The sequence below is a fragment of the Mauremys mutica genome, chromosome 21 (genome assembly GCF_020497125.1).
Source record: "Mauremys mutica isolate MM-2020 ecotype Southern chromosome 21, ASM2049712v1, whole genome shotgun sequence".
NCBI classification, from domain to species: Eukaryota; Metazoa; Chordata; order Testudines; family Geoemydidae; genus Mauremys; species Mauremys mutica.
The window spans coordinates 22,481,111-22,496,628 of NC_059092.1; the positions used below are offsets into that span (position 1 = coordinate 22,481,111).

The following is a 15,518-nucleotide window of genomic DNA, read 5'->3' on the forward strand; positions in this document are numbered from 1 at the left end:
GCCCCACCCCAGAGCCCGCACCCCCAGCCCAGAACCCTGACTCCCCCGCACCCCAACCCACTGCCCCCTCCCACATTCTGAATCCCTCAGCCCCAGACTGGAGCTCCCTCTTGCACCCCAAACCCCTTATCTCCAGCCCCACCCCAAAGACTGCAACCCCAGCCAGAGCCCTCACCCCCACCTGCACTCCAACTCCCTGCCCCAGCCTGGAGCCCTCACCCCCTCCAGCACCCCAACCCCCAGCCCAGTGAAAGTGAGTGAGGGTGGGGGAGAGTGTGCCACCGAGGGAGGGGGATTGTAATGGGCCTCGGGGAAGGGGCAGGATGGGGGTCGGGGCCTCAGGGAAGGGAGGGGCTAGGGCAGGGTTTCTCAAACAGGGGTCGCTGCTTGTGTTGGGAAAGCCCCTGGCAGGCCGGGCCGGTGTGTTTACCTGCCCCGTCTGGCCCATCATGGCTCCCACTGGCCACGGATCGCTGCTCCGGGCCAATGGGAGCTGCTGGATGTGGCCACTTCAGTTTTGTGCCAATAGAAAGTTGGCAACCTTAGGCTTTGTGTGCAAGCCCCCCGATAATCATGCTCCCCTGGGAGACCAGTGCCCCCTTCACCTGTCTCTCCTGCTCCCCACAGATGTGCGCCAGGCTATGTGGGGAACCCCAGCGTGCGGGGGCAGAAGTGTGTGCCTGTGGGTAAGTGCAGGGCCAGGGCGCATTCCCAGTGGGTCCCCACTGCCCTGGTCTTTGGGCCAGCAGAAGGACAAGGGCTAGTAGCCTGAGAGGTTGGAGGTCCTTTGCCCCATCCAGGCTCAGTAGCCAGCAGTTGGCTCTATTCACTGGAGTTACCAAGAGCTCAGTTTGAACACGGTGCTGCACTGGGTTAGATTAAAAACCAAGCCAGTTTATTTAACTACAGCCTGGTGGATCTGAAGTGAGCACTAGTGTGAGGCATCCGTCAGAAATGGGTCCAAGAAACATACATACAAACCCCTTTCTATCAGCGCCAGCTGAGCGAGCGCGGCTTGGCTGGAGGTCAAGCCTGCGCCATGCTCCCAGCAGCATGCCTGGCGCAGTTCTCAGGGCCGGCTCCCCCGTAGTCAGAGCCCTGCAGGTGAGAGACAGGTGGCTTGGGGTGATTTTGCCGCTCACTGTCGCAGTCCAGACCCCTTTTGAGATGCTCTGTGCTGAGGGTCCCCCTGGAGAAAGTTCACTCCAGCGGTGAGGCCGGGATGGGAAGTCCCATGGGGAAAGAGGCTCCATGCTGCTGTTTGCAGATTGATTTGTTCCTACCCCCATCGCTGCCAAGGAGCGGCCCCAGGCCAGGCCAGAGGCGCCGGCCCGTCCTGTGTCGGAGAAGCCGGGTTACTCTTCCTACGCGCTTTGTCCCAAGGACGTTAACCGGGGGGGGTCTTTAATGATTCCTCCCAAGGCACATTGCGGTGATGGGGGGAGTGTGACTACAGGGCACTTGGCGCACCCCTTCCTGGAGCGCTGAGACTCTGGGCTCAGGTGGCTGCAAGGGGAGCAGGCAACTGCTTGATGCTGCTACAGCTCACAGGCCAGAATCCCTCATCCCTGCCTCTGCCCCGCCAGCAGGAGTGAGCAGACAGATGGGATCCAGCCAGGAGCTGGTCGAGGGATGAACCCCTCAGGGCGCGGGCGGATACGGCCCCTCGCCCCACAGCCCTGGGGGGCCCCGTTGGTGGGTGCAGAGCAGGGCGCGGGCGGATACGGCCCCTCGCCCCACAGCCCTGGGGGGCCCCGTTGGTGGGTGCAGAGCAGGGCGCGGGCGGATACGGCCCCTCGCCCCACAGCCCTGGGGGGCCCCGTTGGTGGGTGCAGAGCAGGGCGCGGGCGGATACGGCCCCTCGCCCCACAGCCCTGGGGGGGCCCCGTTGGTGGGTGCAGAGCAGGGCGCGGGCGGATACGGCCCAGAGCCCCAGAGCCCTGGGGGGCCCCGTTGGTGGGTGCAGAGCAGGGCGCGGGCGGATACGGCCCCTCGCCCCACAGCCCTGGGGGGGCCCCGTTGGTGGGTGCAGAGCAGGGCGCGGGCGGATACGGCCCAGAGCCCCACAGCCCTGGGGGGGCCCCGTTGGTGGGTGCAGAGCAGGGCGCGGGCGGATACGGCCCAGAGCCCCACAGCCCTGGGGGGCCCCATTGGTGGGTGCAGAGCAGGGCGCGGGCGGATACGGCCCAGAGCCCCACAGCCCTCGGGGGGCCCCGTTGGTGGGTGCAGAGCAGGGCGCGGGCGGATACGGCCCAGAGCCCCACAGCCCTGGGGGGGCCCCGTTGGTGGGTGCAGAGCAGGGCGCGGGCGGATACGGCCCAGAGCCCCACAGCCCTGGGGGGGCCCCGTTGGTGGGTGCAGAGCAGGGCGCGGGTGGATACAGCCCCTCCCCCCAGAGCTTGGGGGGGCCCCGTTGGTGGGTGCAGAGCAGGGATACGGCCCCTCGCCCCACAGCCCTGGGGGGCCCCGTTGGTGGGTGCAGAGCAGGGCGCGGGCGGATACGGCCCAGAGCCCCACAGCCCTGGGGGGGCCCCGTTGGTGGGTGCAGAGCAGGGCGCGGGCGGATACGGCCCAGAGCCCCACAGCCCTGGGGGGCCCCGTTGGTGGGTGCAGAGCAGGGTGCGGGCGGATACGGCCCCTCGCCCCACAGCCCTGGGGGGCCCCGTTGGTGGGTGCAGAGCAGGGCGCGGGCGGATACGGCCCCTCGCCCCACAGCCCTGGGGGGCCCCGTTGGTGGGTGCAGAGCAGGGTGGGTCCCTTTGCTCTCACACTAAGAGAATTCCCATGTGGGGGAGCAGCTGGCTGCAGCACCATTGCTGATCCCACCCCTATGAGTCTGATGCATCTCCCCAGAATCCCCCAGAATGACTGGCTCCTGCTCTCCTCTCCCCACAGACCGAGCCCCTTTCGTGGTACGAGTCCACCCCCCAAAGACCACAGTGTCGCAGGGTGGAGAGGTGACCCTGCGCTGCCAGGCCAGCGGCAGCTCGCCCTACTACTACTCCTGGTCGCGGGAGGATGGGCGCCCCGTGCCCAGCACTGCCCAGAGCAGACGGCAAGGTAACCGTGTGGCCAGGCGTGGAGAGAATAACGAACGTTCGGAACCAGGCACTTCCCCTCCACTGAGGCCGTGTCTGCACTGGGAGGCTATGGCGGCCTCGCTGTGGTGACTGGCTGTGCCTGCGTAGCTCCGTCATACAGCTGGAAGGGTTTGTCCATGGCTTTGGGAACTCCCGGAGCGACAGCTGACAGAGGCTGTGTCTACCAGGGTTGGGTTGGCATAGTACAGCGCTCAGAGGTGTGGATTTTCACACCCCCGAGCACTGTAGCTGTGTCGACCCACGTTATAAGTGTAGACCAGCCCTAAATGCAGCTGCTTCTGGGGCGGGGCAATATATCCATTTATACAGAGATCCCTCTCCTAGCGCTGGGATCCCGCTGTCTCTGGGGTGGGACATGGAAGCTATTTATACAGTCACAGCGCAAGGGAAGGAGAATCCAGTACCCACATGCCACTGCAGGGTCATCCTGGTGGCCGTGGGGAGCGGGCTTGATGGCGGGTTTACTCTGGTGCTGGCAGACGCCCAGACCAATGGGAGAAGGTTTGAATCAGCAGGGAAACGGGGGCAGGACAGGGGTCACTTGGTTGGGGCCAGCCATTCTGGCGTCTCCTCGCCTTTGGGCAGGCTGAACAACAGGGAGTTCAGGAAGGGTTAGATCAGGACACCCCAGTCTGGTGCAAATGCAGCCCCTCGAGGCCTGAGCAGGTCAGGAGCTCGGATCGATGCTCCTCCAGCTGCACAGCCACAGGGGAGAGCGCCCCCCACGGAATGACCTAGCACCATGCGGGGGTCTATGGTGACTCGGGCTCACCTCCTGAATCACCAGCCTGAGCATCTCGGGTGTTCTTCAGAGCTCTCCGGCCAGACGCGGCCCCAGGCCAGCCCTGCCTAGCTGGGGAGCTGTGCCCAGGGGCTATAGGCAGTGGGGTGGCAGAGATGGGATCTCCCTGCAAGCTCCTCAGGCCTGGGGATGTTCTCCCTGGCTGTCAGGGGGCCCCTCTGCACACGCTCAGCCCGTGGTGGGCCATGGCTGGTTCTCACACGTCATTTCTCCCGGCCCCAGGTGAAGAGCTCCACTTCGCCAGCATCCAGCCCTCCGAGGCTGGGGTTTACGTCTGCACCTGCCGCAGCCTGCAGCACAGCAATGCCAGCCGGGCGGAGGTCATTGTCACCGGTGAGAGGCTGCGGGGCAGGGGAGGGGACGCTGCTGAGCCCAGGTGGGCCTGTGCACTCTGCGGGGCCCCAGCTGGGAGCTGACCCCCTCCTTCCCTGGCAGAGCCGTTGGCACGTGGCCAGGCCCTCAGCGGGGGTGGGATAGAGGCAGAGCGAGTGGCACTGCTCCACCCAGGCAGCCAGGGCAGGGTCGAGGTCAGAGCCTGGGCAACAAGATGGGCTCCTATGGGCAAGTCCCAGGGGCCTGAGGGTGAGCAGGGTCTGCCTGGGCTCAGGGGAATGAGCAGGTCTGTCTGAGGCTGGGCAGGATCTGCATGGGGGCCAGGGGAGGGCAGGGCCTGGGGGCTGGGAGCGGACAGGACCCAGGAGGGGGGCAGGGCACGGGGCCCTGAGGCTGGGCAGGATCTGCATGGGGGCCGGGGGGGGGCAGGGCCTGGGGTCTGGGAGTGGACAGGACCCAGGAGGGGGGCAGGGCACGGGGCCCTGAGGCTGGGCAGGATCTGCATGGGGGCCGGGGGGGGGCAGGGCCTAGGGGAGGGCAGGGCCTGGGGTCTGGGAGCGGACAGGACCCAGGAGGGGGGCAGGGCACGGGGCCCTGAGGCTGGGCAGGATCTGCATGGGGGCCGGGGGAGGGCAGGGCAGGGTCTGCATGGGGGCCGGGGGGGGGGGGCAGGGCCAGGGTTGGGATGAGGAGGCCTCAGAGAGGAAGAGCCAACACGAAAACCTGAACTCAACCCTCCCACCCCAAGTTCTGCTCCCCGTTGCCCTCCTTCCCCTGCCTGGCCCCGGCCCCGGCCCCGAGGCATCATTAGCCCCTGGTGGCTGGGCCCTGGAGCTGCCGTCCTGCTGTCCATGGCCTGCAGGGTGTGCTGGGCAGGAGTCTGATGTCTCCCTGTCGGTGCAGAGGCCCCCAGCAAACCCATCACGGTGACCGTGGAGGAAAAGAGGGTCCAGAGTGTGAAGCCTGGAGCTGACGTCACCTTCATCTGTACGGCCAAGAGCCAGGTGAGGGCAGGGCAGCTGCCTGGGGCTGTGGGGGCAGCGAGATGGGCTGGACGGGGGTGGGGGAACGAGAACTGCTGCTCCAGACACAGCATAGGCCTGGGCAAGGAACCCAGGCGCCTCCTGCAGGCGCCTGGACACCCAGACCCTGCACAGACACAAGCCCACAGCAGCCGCACGCTCTTTTTTTTTTTTTTTTCTGGAGTGGCGCTGCGAGGCCCTGGCCGGGATTGGGCCGGTTGTGCCAGGCGCTGTGTGCACAGCTAGCAAAGAACCTGTGCCCCAGAGAGCTTGTGCTGGAAAGTCAACGGGAGCCGAGCGAGCGGCTGGCAGTCGTGTGACTGCTTGGTCTGCGTGGCGCTTGGCATTGTTTAATGTGGGGTGAAGCCGAGGGCGGGCACGGCGCAGACGCGGGCTCTGAGGGCAGCGCAGATGCCTGTGCAGTTTAGAGCAGAGTGCACAGCCAGCTGACAGCTGCCGGGTGGTAACACAGCCAAAGCACTGTGCCCACGTTTGGGATAACGGGCAGCTGGCATGGCACATCCGCTGGAGCCCACGTGCCCAGCTGCCAGGGAAGTCAGTGAAACAAGGCCCGTTCACCCCAGCTTAGAGTCTGACGAGGGCGCGATTCCCAGGCGGTGCCAGCAGGACAGAGCCCAGGTTCCCCACGGCGGGAGGAGCTGACACCTGCTCGCCCTGCGCTTTCCCCTCCCATTGGAGCCTCCCAGCTGCTACATCCCAGGAGGGAGCAGAGTGACTTGCTGACCTGGGCCTGGGGTCTGACAGTCCCTGAGCAGCCAGGCAGGGAGCCACCCTCCCAATGCTGCCAAGCGCAGCCCAGGGGACGCAGCCTTCCCTGCCTCTGCCCATCGTCAGTGATGTGCCCATCACCATGGTATCTGGGTGCCATCCCCTGCAGTGGCCCTAGCTCTGGTGGGGGCGTAAGGAGGGGAGCAGGTTTATTGGCTAGGTGGGGATCGACCCCACGTTGCCCCCCCAAGGAGCTCACCTAGAGCCGTCTCCCTGGGGCCTCATGGCCGTGTCCCCTCTGCTCCCGCAGTCTCCGGCCTACACACTGGTCTGGACGCGCCAGAACCACGGCAAGCTGCCACGCCGCGCCATGGACTTCAACGGCATCCTCACCATCCGCAACGTGCAGCCTGAGGACACCGGCATCTATGTCTGCACCGGCTCCAACATGCTGGACATGGCTGAGGGCACGGCCACACTGCATGTGCAAGGTGCGGGAAGCCCTGGGACCCCCCTGCATGCCCCATTGCGCCCTCGGGGAGAGCCTGGGCTGGGTTAGTCAGGGGGAGGCGGTTAGGGAGAGCCTGGCTGCTGGTGCCCAGTGCTCACCAGTTCCCAGGAGCCACCCCTGTAGTCCTGAGGCCACCTTCTGCCCAGGACAGTGCCCCCTGCTGTAACCTTCTGCTAGCCAGGCTCCCGCCTCTGCCCTGGGGGTGCTAGCATTGCTCTGTGGCTCCCACCCCCACCCTATGGCACTTTCCCTGACACGAGTGGTGCCCACGGTCAGTCCCCATTCCGTCCTCTGGTTCCATGGTCGGCAGGATGTGCTGACGCTGCCCTCGCTGGGTGGGTTTTTAATGGGAACGTTCCCCACCGTCCGGGTGCCCGCCATTGGCCTGTACAAAGGCAGCTTCCTTCTGGGTGGAGGGGAGAGCTGCATGGGGGCACATGACCATTGAAAAGTGGCACCTGACTTAGGCTAATGCCCCTCCCCACGATTTCCTCCTCAAACTCGTGCTAATGGATGAATTCAGAGCGGTGCCATTCAGCAGGACCCGCCGCCCCCGCAGGATCTCTGACGGAAGCAGTGTCAGGGTTTAGGGCCAGCTTAGGGTGCTGTGAAAGCAAAGTGGATCCCTAATCAAACAGGGCTGGGGGGCGAGGGTCGAAGGGAAGCTGCTCCACTTTGGGCTTAAGCACTGACATCCCGCTCTTTGCCACTGCTGCGTAGGAACCAGAAATCAAGAAAGCCAGTTTCTTCGTCAAGCTGAGAGAAATACGGGGCAAGAGAAGCTAGGTGTAAAATCCCTACTGTGTCCTGTCTGGGCCAAGCAACACAGGGTCGGAAGCGAGGGCTTGTCTGTGTTCAGTCTGATTTCGGACCCTGCCCCTTTAGTATCACTGCAGGAGGGCTGAACTGCAAGGAAAGATGGTTTGTAGCTAGGGCACCTGGCTGGGACTCAGCAGATCTGCATTCTTTTCCTGACTCTGCCACAGGGTGTGTGTGACCCTGTGCAAGTCATGGAAGCTTTGTGCCTCAGTTTCCCTTTTTGGGACAATCAGGAAAATGATCCTTCCTTACATCCCAGAGGAGCTAAATTCATCCACATCTGGGAGGTGCTCGGGCACAGCAAGGGTGGGGGTAGAGAAACACCGCCTCGGTTTTTCTCCATCCAGGGGCCCTGCGGAAGAAGAAGCAGTGTGTTGGGGGCAAGGGTGGAATGAATTTTTTTTTTACATCTCTTTCTTGCTGTCCCTGGGACTTTCCTTCTGCAGAATCTCGGGAGGAAGTGACCTTGTTCCCGCTGCCCTCACGGACATGGGGACATCGTTCTTTGCTTTCCAAACTGCTTGCCAAGCAAGGGGAAATGGTGCTGGGCCGTTTTCCTTTCTTGTGGCCACATGGTTGGCATGTTGTGTCGAGTTCTCCAGCTTCTCTCTCAGCGGCCCATGGGCTCAGGATCCAGCTGCCTGCACCGGGCACAGAGCAGCCTCTTCTGTCAGCTGGCCCAGGGCTCCTCCCTGGCGCAGCCATTCGAGACCCCCGGGCTCAGAAAGCTGACATGCTGGCTGGTGCCCCAGGCTGAGAACAGGCCCGGTGCTGGGGGCTGCCATGCTCCGGCAGGTCCCCGCATGGAGGCGCACAGGCAGCACTCAGTTTTCATGGGGGTTGAAACTGAAAACTGTGATTTGTTTGCAGCCCCTCCTAAGACCCAGATGTTTTATGGACCCATCGAAGTCATGGAAGGCCACAGACCCTGTAAGTTGGCCTGGTGCTGCACGCCCAGCGCTGTGCCGTGGCTTCCCACGCAGGGCGGGGCCTGCGCGCGCGCGCTCGCTCGTTCTCCCCCTGCTGCTCTTCGTGCCTCTCCCCCCATCCCCCCCATGCGAGTGCCCCATGGGGCCTCCGGGGGAAGAGGCTGAGGAGGGGCAGCGCAGGGGGGGGTCTCGGGGTGGAGCACGGGGCCAGGGTACGACGCCCGGGGCAGCCCAGTTCCTCTGGCCTCAGTAGCCAGGGCTGGAGGCGGGGTTAGACCCCAGAGGTCAGTGATGTGTCACGGGGGGCAGGTCCCTCTTCTCCTGTGAGTGGCGCTGGGCGGGAGCTGGCACAATGCCAGCAGGGGCAGGTGTCGGAGCGGGTTGAGCGTTTGGGGCTCTGGAACCTGCCTGATGTCAGGCTTCCTGGCCCCTCGTCTCTCTGAAAACCCGCCCGCTGCACAGTGCAGGGGAGGTGATACATCAGTCAGGGTTCGCTGTCCTGGGCCCACCTGCATTGGGCTCCAGGGAGAGACCCCTCCTGCCTTGTCCTTTGCCTGCATGGGGGGCTTCAGGATTGTTTCCTTAACATCCCACAAGCTGCTCCCCACACTGGCCCCAGGGGCAGCAATTTGGTCACAAACTGGGGGATCCCAGCCGAGTCATTGCAGGTGCCAAGAGCCAGGCTCTCAGCTGTACTCAGCCCTGAGGTGCTGGTTACAGCAACCCAGGGCCTGCTCTAACTGCCCACTTGGCTGTGGTCCATTATGGACCATACACTGTGCTCCAGGGCAGAACAGAGGCTGCCCGGCCGGGACATGGCCTCTGCTCTGTCTTCTGGGGCTGGTGTTACTGTCGATGAGAGCGGGGAGGCCACAGGTAGGCCAGGCCTGGGGCCCATACAGCCCTGAAGCGCCCTGGGTAGGCAGCAGGTCTAGGAGACGGGAGCCCCCTGAAGCCCCTGCCACAGGGCTCTCGAGGTTTCCTGCAAGTACAAAGTGATTAACCCGCTATCCATCTTGCCGCAGCTGCCACCGCCGTCCTGCCCACGGCCACCATCGAGCCAGCACAGCTGACGGTCCAGCCAGGCCAGCCGGCTGAGTTCCACTGCATTGCCAGCGGGAGCCCCCCGCCCACTGTGGAGTGGATCGGTAGGTGCAGCCGGGCGGGGAGCACAGTGGGGACGGGGCAGTCAGCACTTCCCCATCCCGGCCATACCTGCCTGCCGGGGTTCTGGGTTCACCTGGCCACTCGGAGACCCAGGGCTGGGATGAGGCAGATGGAGGAGACGAGCGACGCTCTGCAAACCGCTAGACTAGATCCCATTGACAGTGGCCTGTGGCCATGGGTGGCAGGTATCGAAGACCAGGAGATGCTAAGCCGCCCGTAACCCAGGCTGTGGCCCCGCCCTCGCTCCCCCTCTCCTGGAAGCTGCAGGGGGCTCTGCTCCAGCTGGCGGCCAGGGATCCTCCAACCACGGGGGAGGTGGGGATGGGGGGCTCAGGGCTGGGACGGGGCTGTGGGCTAGCCTCCCTGAAGGGGGGTTCACCTGCTGCCCATGCCTGTGGCTGCGTCAGCAGGAGACATGGGAGGGGGATCCCCAGCCCCTCCCACTCGAGCCAGAGTCTCTCCATCAGCTTTGCGTAGACGCAGGCTCACGTGCACCCCCTTGTGTTGCAGTGATGGGCTCCAGCCACCCAGCATGGGCTGCTAGGGGCTATTCTCTGGGCCCCTGGCCCCGGGGGATGCGTGGCCAGGCTGTGCTGTGCCAGGCCGGCCATGGACTGCGAGCCCGGCTGCTCTCTGGGCCCCCGGCCCCGGGTAGGGGTGAGGCAGGCTGGGGTGCTGAGAGACAGGGCATTAAGTGCTGGATCTCTCCTGGCCTGGCTCACTGCAGGAGGGCAGGCTGGTGTCATGTCCCGCAAGGCTGTGATCCAGGGAGGGACCCTGCGCTTCCCCGCTGTGGAGCCCTCGGACGAGGCGGAGTATCTGTGCCGTGTGCGCAGCAGCGCTGGGCAGCACGTGGCCCGGGCCTTCCTGCAAGTTCACAGTACGTACACTGCGGCGGCCCAGAGATCTCACCTCGCCTGCCCCAGCTCTGCACCCCTAGACCAAAGCAGCTGCAGCAGGACCCCAGAAGCAACCCTTGTTCTCGCTGGCTGGGGACCCCACCGGATGCTGGCTCCACACACCAAGCACTGCGCAGGCTCCAGCTTTTTAGCCTCTTAGCATGAGCAAGAGCAGCAGCAGTGGGAGCAGGGGTGCAGGATGGGCTAGTGGTTAGAGCAGGGATATTTGAACCTTCTGGTAAGGGGCGGTCAGCGTGCGCCATGGCCAGCGGGCGGCGGGGGAGGGACGGGCGGTCAGCGTGTGCCATGGCCAGCGGGCGGCGGGGGCAGGGACGGGTGGCCAGCGGGCGGCGGGGACAGGGACAGGTGGGCAGCGGGTGCCATGGCCAGCGGGCGGCGGGGGCAGGGACAGGTGGGCAGCGGGTGCCATGGCCAGCGGGCGGCGGGGGCAGGGACAGGTGGGCAGCGTGTGCCATGGCCAGCGGGCAGTGAGGCTCAGGGGCGGGCGGAGTGGTGGAAGAATTGCAGGGTGGGACGCCGTGTCCCCTGTTCCCTTGTGCCGGGCTGGCAGGTCACCGAGTGTCCCGGTCTCACTCTGGGCCTCCCCGGCTGGCTGCGAAGGGTGGAGAGGTGCCATGGGGGAGGGCAGGGGGGGTGGGAGATGGGTGGCATCACACTGGCCAGGCTGGCCCTGCTGTGACCCAGCCAGGGCTCTCCCGGGACCTCCCGCAGCTGTAACCCGCTGGCTGTTTGCAGGTGCCAGCGTGCCGCAGGTGCAGGTGAGCCCGGAGCGGACAGAGGTGCAGGAGGGCAGCACGGTGAGACTGTACTGCAGGGCTGCCGGCTCCCCCACCGCCACCATCACCTGGGAGAAGCAAGGGGGCAGCCTCCCGCCCCAGGTAACGTCCCCAGGCCTACAGACCTTCTGGGCTTGGGGCAGGGCTGTGGGGCGGAGTGTGTTCGGGGCATAGCCACTTTGGGGAGGAGGGGCATGGGGATTGCACTGTGGGGCCTTGCAGTTGGAGAGCGCCAGGGTTCAGAATGCTCAGAGTTGGGGCATGGGGCCCGGCAGGTTCGGGGTGGGGGCCGGGGCGTGGGGCCCGGCCGGGTCGGGGGGGGGCCCGGGGCGTGGGGCCCGGCAGGTTTGGGGGGGGGGGCCGGGCGTGGGGCCCGGCAGGTTCCGGGGGGGGGGGCCGGGGCGTGGGGCCCGGCCGGTTCGGGGGGGGGGCCGGGGCGGGGGGCCCGGCCGGTTCGGGGCGGGGGGCCGGGGCGTGGGGCCCGGCCGGTTCGGGGGGGGGCCGGGGCGTGGGGCCCGGCCGGTTGTGGGTGGGGGCCGGGACGTGGGGCCCGGCCGGTTCGGGGTGGGGCCAGGGCCCGGCCGGCTGGGGGCTGCCGTGGGTCCAGCCGGAGACGTCGGCGGGGAACTCTCCATGGGGCTCGTTTTGTGTCTCTGCAGAAGCTGCCTCTTGTCGGTTTCTCAGGCCTGGGGAACCCGGCAGGTGCCGTCCCTGGGGGAGGGGGGTGGCTGGATAGCAGGCAATGGGGCTGCAGCCCCCACCCCAACAAGGCCAGCTGCAGGCAGCCCATTGGTTCTCCCAGCCTCTGGGTTGGGACCTGATGGGCAGGGGCCTCCCCCACTGGGCCAGGGCCAGAGCCCAGTCCAGCCCCGCCCCCGGGCACCCGCCCCATGGCTATGGGGCAGGAGCGCAGGCAGCAGGGACTGGCCCCATGGGCAGGGGCTCGGGCTGTGTCTCAGCGCCTTTGGGCCGGACCTAGGGCCCAGGGTCTCAGGGCTCCGTTGATGGGGCCAGGTCCCAGGCCTGTTCCCATGAGGGAGCCGCTTTCCACTGGACAGGCTGGTCACAGGAGGGGCCTTGCAGACTCTCACACCCGGCCCCGGTCACGCACGCGGGCACACGCACCCCCCCCAGCTGCTGTCGCTCTGTCACTTGGCCGCCCTCTCTCTGCCTACGGTTTCCTTCACTTCCAAGGCACCAGCCTGCAGGAGATACAGCAGCGGGTCCAGGAGCTCTGGCAGGGAGCTCGCTTGCTCTTGTGCTTGGCATGGCTGGCTGGGCTGGGCACCGGCTTCCTGCTTTCCCCTGATGGCTCTTCCTCCCTCGCTGGCCCGGGGCGCTGGGGCTCACAGCATGTGGGCAGCCCAGGCTCCGGGAGCCGCTCTGTGAGCTCCAGCACAAAGTGCCTCGGCCATGAGTTTGTGGGCACAGCTGTTTCCGGAGGAGGGGGGTGGTTTGGCCCCTGTCCTGGTACCACCTAGCCCAGGCTGTCAGGAGAGCCCGCTGGCACTCGCAGCAGAGGCCCGAGCCCCAGCACAAGCAGGATGCAGCTCACCGTGGCTCTCCGGCTGGGGGTGCAGGCTCTGAGGTGGGGTCGGGGATGAGGGGATTGGGGTGCAGGAGGGGCTGAGGGCTCCGGCTGGGGGTGCAGGTTCTGAGGGATGAGGGGTTGAGGTGCAGGAGGGGCTGAGGGCTCCGGCTGGGGGTGCAGGCTCTGAGGTGGGGTCGGGGATGAGGGGGTTGAGGTGCAGGAGGGGCTGAGGGCTCCGGCTGGGGGTGCAGGCTCTGAGGTGGGGTCGGGGATGAGGGGATTGGGGTGCAGGAGGGAGTGAGGGCTCCGGCTGGGGGTGCAGGTTCTGAGGTGAGGTCGGGGATGAGGGGTTGAGGTGCAGGAGGGGCTGAGGGCTCCGGCTGGGGGTGCAGGCTCTGAGGTGGGGTCGGGGATGAGGGGGTTGAGGTGCAGGAGGGGCTGAGGGCTCCGGCTGGGGGTGCAGGCTCTGAGGTGGGGTCGGGGATGAGGGGACTGGGGTGCAGGAGGGAGTGAGGGCTCCGGCTGGGGGTGCTGGCTCTGAGGTGGGGTCGGGGATGAGGGGGCTGGGGTGCAGGAGGGAGTGAGGGCTCCGGCTGGGGGTGCAGGCTCTGAGGTGGGGTCGGGGATGAGGGGGTTGAGGTGCAGGAGGGAGTGAGGGCTCCGGCTGGGGGTGCAGGCTCTGAGGTGGGGTCGGGGATGAGGGGGTTGGGGTGCAGGAGGGAGTGAGGGCTCCGGCTGGGGGTGCAGGTTCTGAGGTGGGGTCGGGGATGAGGGGATTGGGGTGCAGGAGGGAGTGAGGGCTCCGGCTGGGGGTGCAGGTTCTGAGGTGGGGTCGGGGATGAGGGGATTGGGGTGCAGGAGGGAGTGAGGGCTCCGGCTGGGGGTGCAGGCTCTGAGGTGGGGTCAGGGATGAGGGGGTTGAGGTGCAGGAGGGAGTGAGGGCTCCGGCTGGGGGTGCAGGCTCTGAGGTGGGGTCGGGGATGAGGGGGTTGGGGTGCAGGCGGTGGTGTGGGGTGTGGGCTCTGGGAGGAAGTTAGGGGGCAGGAGGGGGTTCCAACCTGGGGCAGGGGGTTCAGGGTGTGGGCTCTGGCCAGGCGGCGCTTACCTCAGGCAGCTCCTAGAAGCAGACGGCATGTCCAGCTCCTAGGTGGAGGGGCGGCCAGGGGACTCCACGTGCTGCCTGCGCCTGCAGGTGGCACCCCCACAGGTCCCATTGGCTGTGGTTCCCGGCCAATGGGAACTGTGGAGCTGGCGCTCAGGGTGGGGGCAGCGTGCGGAGCCCCCTGACTGCTCCTGTGCCTAGGAGCCGGATATGCCGGCCGCTTACGGGAGCCGCGTGGAGCCAGGGCAGGGTGCAAGCCTGCCTTAGCCCTGCTGCGCCGCCGACCAAACTTTTAGCAGCCCAGTCACCGGTGCTGGCTGGAGCCTACAGGGTCCCTTTTCGACTGGGCATTCCAGTCGAAAACCGGATGCCTGGCAACCCTGCGGGATCACCGGGGTACACCCTGGAACTTGGGCCGGGCCGTCCTTAGGCATACGCAGCTGCGCAGGGCACCGTGAAATTTGGGGCACCAAATTGCCCCAAATTTCATGGTGCCCTAGGCAGCGGCGTGCTGCATACATGGCAGCCCTATCCCTCGGCTGGCCCCCCCTGCAAGGGGCAGGGCCGTCCCTAGTGGGGTGTGGGGCCCCAGACAATGCCCTCCGCCCTGCCTCTTACCCTTCTCCCCTGCTCCGTCCCCGGCCCACCCCCATTCCACCTTTGCCCCCCGCAACCCCGCACTCACCAGCAGCGGCGGGAAGTGGAGCAACCTGGCCCCAGCCCGCTCTACTCCGCCGAATCCCAGCCACGGCGCTCCGCTTCCCGCCGCCGGTGAACGTGGGGAAAGGCTCGCCCCCCGCACTCACCAGCAGCGGCGGGAAATGGAGCAACCTGGCCCCAGCCTGCTCTACTCCGCCGAATCCCAGCCACGGCGCTCCGCTTCCCGCCGCCGGTGAACGTGGGGAAAGGCTCGCCCCCCGCACTCACCAGCATCAGGAAGTGGAGAGACGCGGCCCCAGCCCTCTCCCCTTCCCTTGCCCCGGCCCCAGCCATGTCGCTCGGGTTGGGGAAAGGACCGGCGGCAGGAAGCAGAGCGCTGTGGCTGGGAGCTGGCAGAGTAGAGTGGGCTGGGGCCGGGCTGCTCTGCTTCCCGCCACTGCCAGTGAGTGGGGGATCCCTTCCCCCAAACCCGCTTCCCCAAGCAACACGGCTGGGGCCAGGGGGAGGGAAGCAGAGCGGGCTGCTCCTGGCCCCAGTGGTTATAGCTCAGTGGTTTGAGCACTGGCCTGCTAAACCCAGGGTTGTGAGTTCAATCCTTGAGGGGGCCACTTAGGGATCTGGGGCAAAAATTGGTCCTGCCAGTGAAGGCAGGGGGCTGGACTTGATGACCTTTCGAGGTCTCCTCCAGTTCTAGGAGATTGGTATATCTCCAATTATTACCGTTAATCCCCTGGGCCACTCTGGGCCTATGGGGCCCCCAAAAGCGGCCCCCCACAGCTTGTGCCTCCAAGGCCATGGGGGAAACGCCAGGTGCCCCACACAGCCCCCCCGTGGGGGGATGGGGGGGAGACTGCGTAGGGCACCCAAATGGCTAGGGACGGCCCTGAACTTGGGTACCACTGTGCCCCCTTTACTCTCCAGCCTGTCAATGCTTTGCTAGTGCCAAGCAGCAAACTCCTCCAGGCGCTGTGATCACTCAGCACAACGGCGTGTGGAGCCCCACCCCCAGCTCTATCGCATGAATGCTCCCTGAGCAGGCACCAGCCAGATCCTCCCAGCCTTGCACCCCAGAGCTGGACCTGACCAGGGTATGTTTATTACCCAGTCCACCCCTCC

The 15,518-nt window shown here is 66.3% G+C and overlaps 1 protein-coding gene across 5 annotated transcripts in view; it reads left to right on the forward strand.

The window, feature by feature from the left end:
• The window catches only part of HSPG2 (heparan sulfate proteoglycan 2), a 147,424-nt gene that overhangs the window by 71,753 nt on the left and 60,153 nt on the right, over positions 1-15,518 (forward strand). For all 5 annotated transcript variants that reach the window (XM_044996294.1, XM_044996296.1, XM_044996298.1 and 2 more), the window contains 9 exons: positions 628-686; positions 2,896-3,060; positions 4,126-4,236; positions 5,140-5,240; positions 6,298-6,478; positions 8,188-8,247; positions 9,272-9,394; positions 10,141-10,293; positions 11,069-11,211. In XM_044996294.1, the coding sequence (XP_044852229.1) occupies positions 628-686; positions 2,896-3,060; positions 4,126-4,236; positions 5,140-5,240; positions 6,298-6,478; positions 8,188-8,247; positions 9,272-9,394; positions 10,141-10,293; positions 11,069-11,211 (1,096 nt within the window). The remainder of the gene's footprint in view (positions 1-627; positions 687-2,895; positions 3,061-4,125; positions 4,237-5,139; positions 5,241-6,297; positions 6,479-8,187; positions 8,248-9,271; positions 9,395-10,140; positions 10,294-11,068; positions 11,212-15,518) is intronic.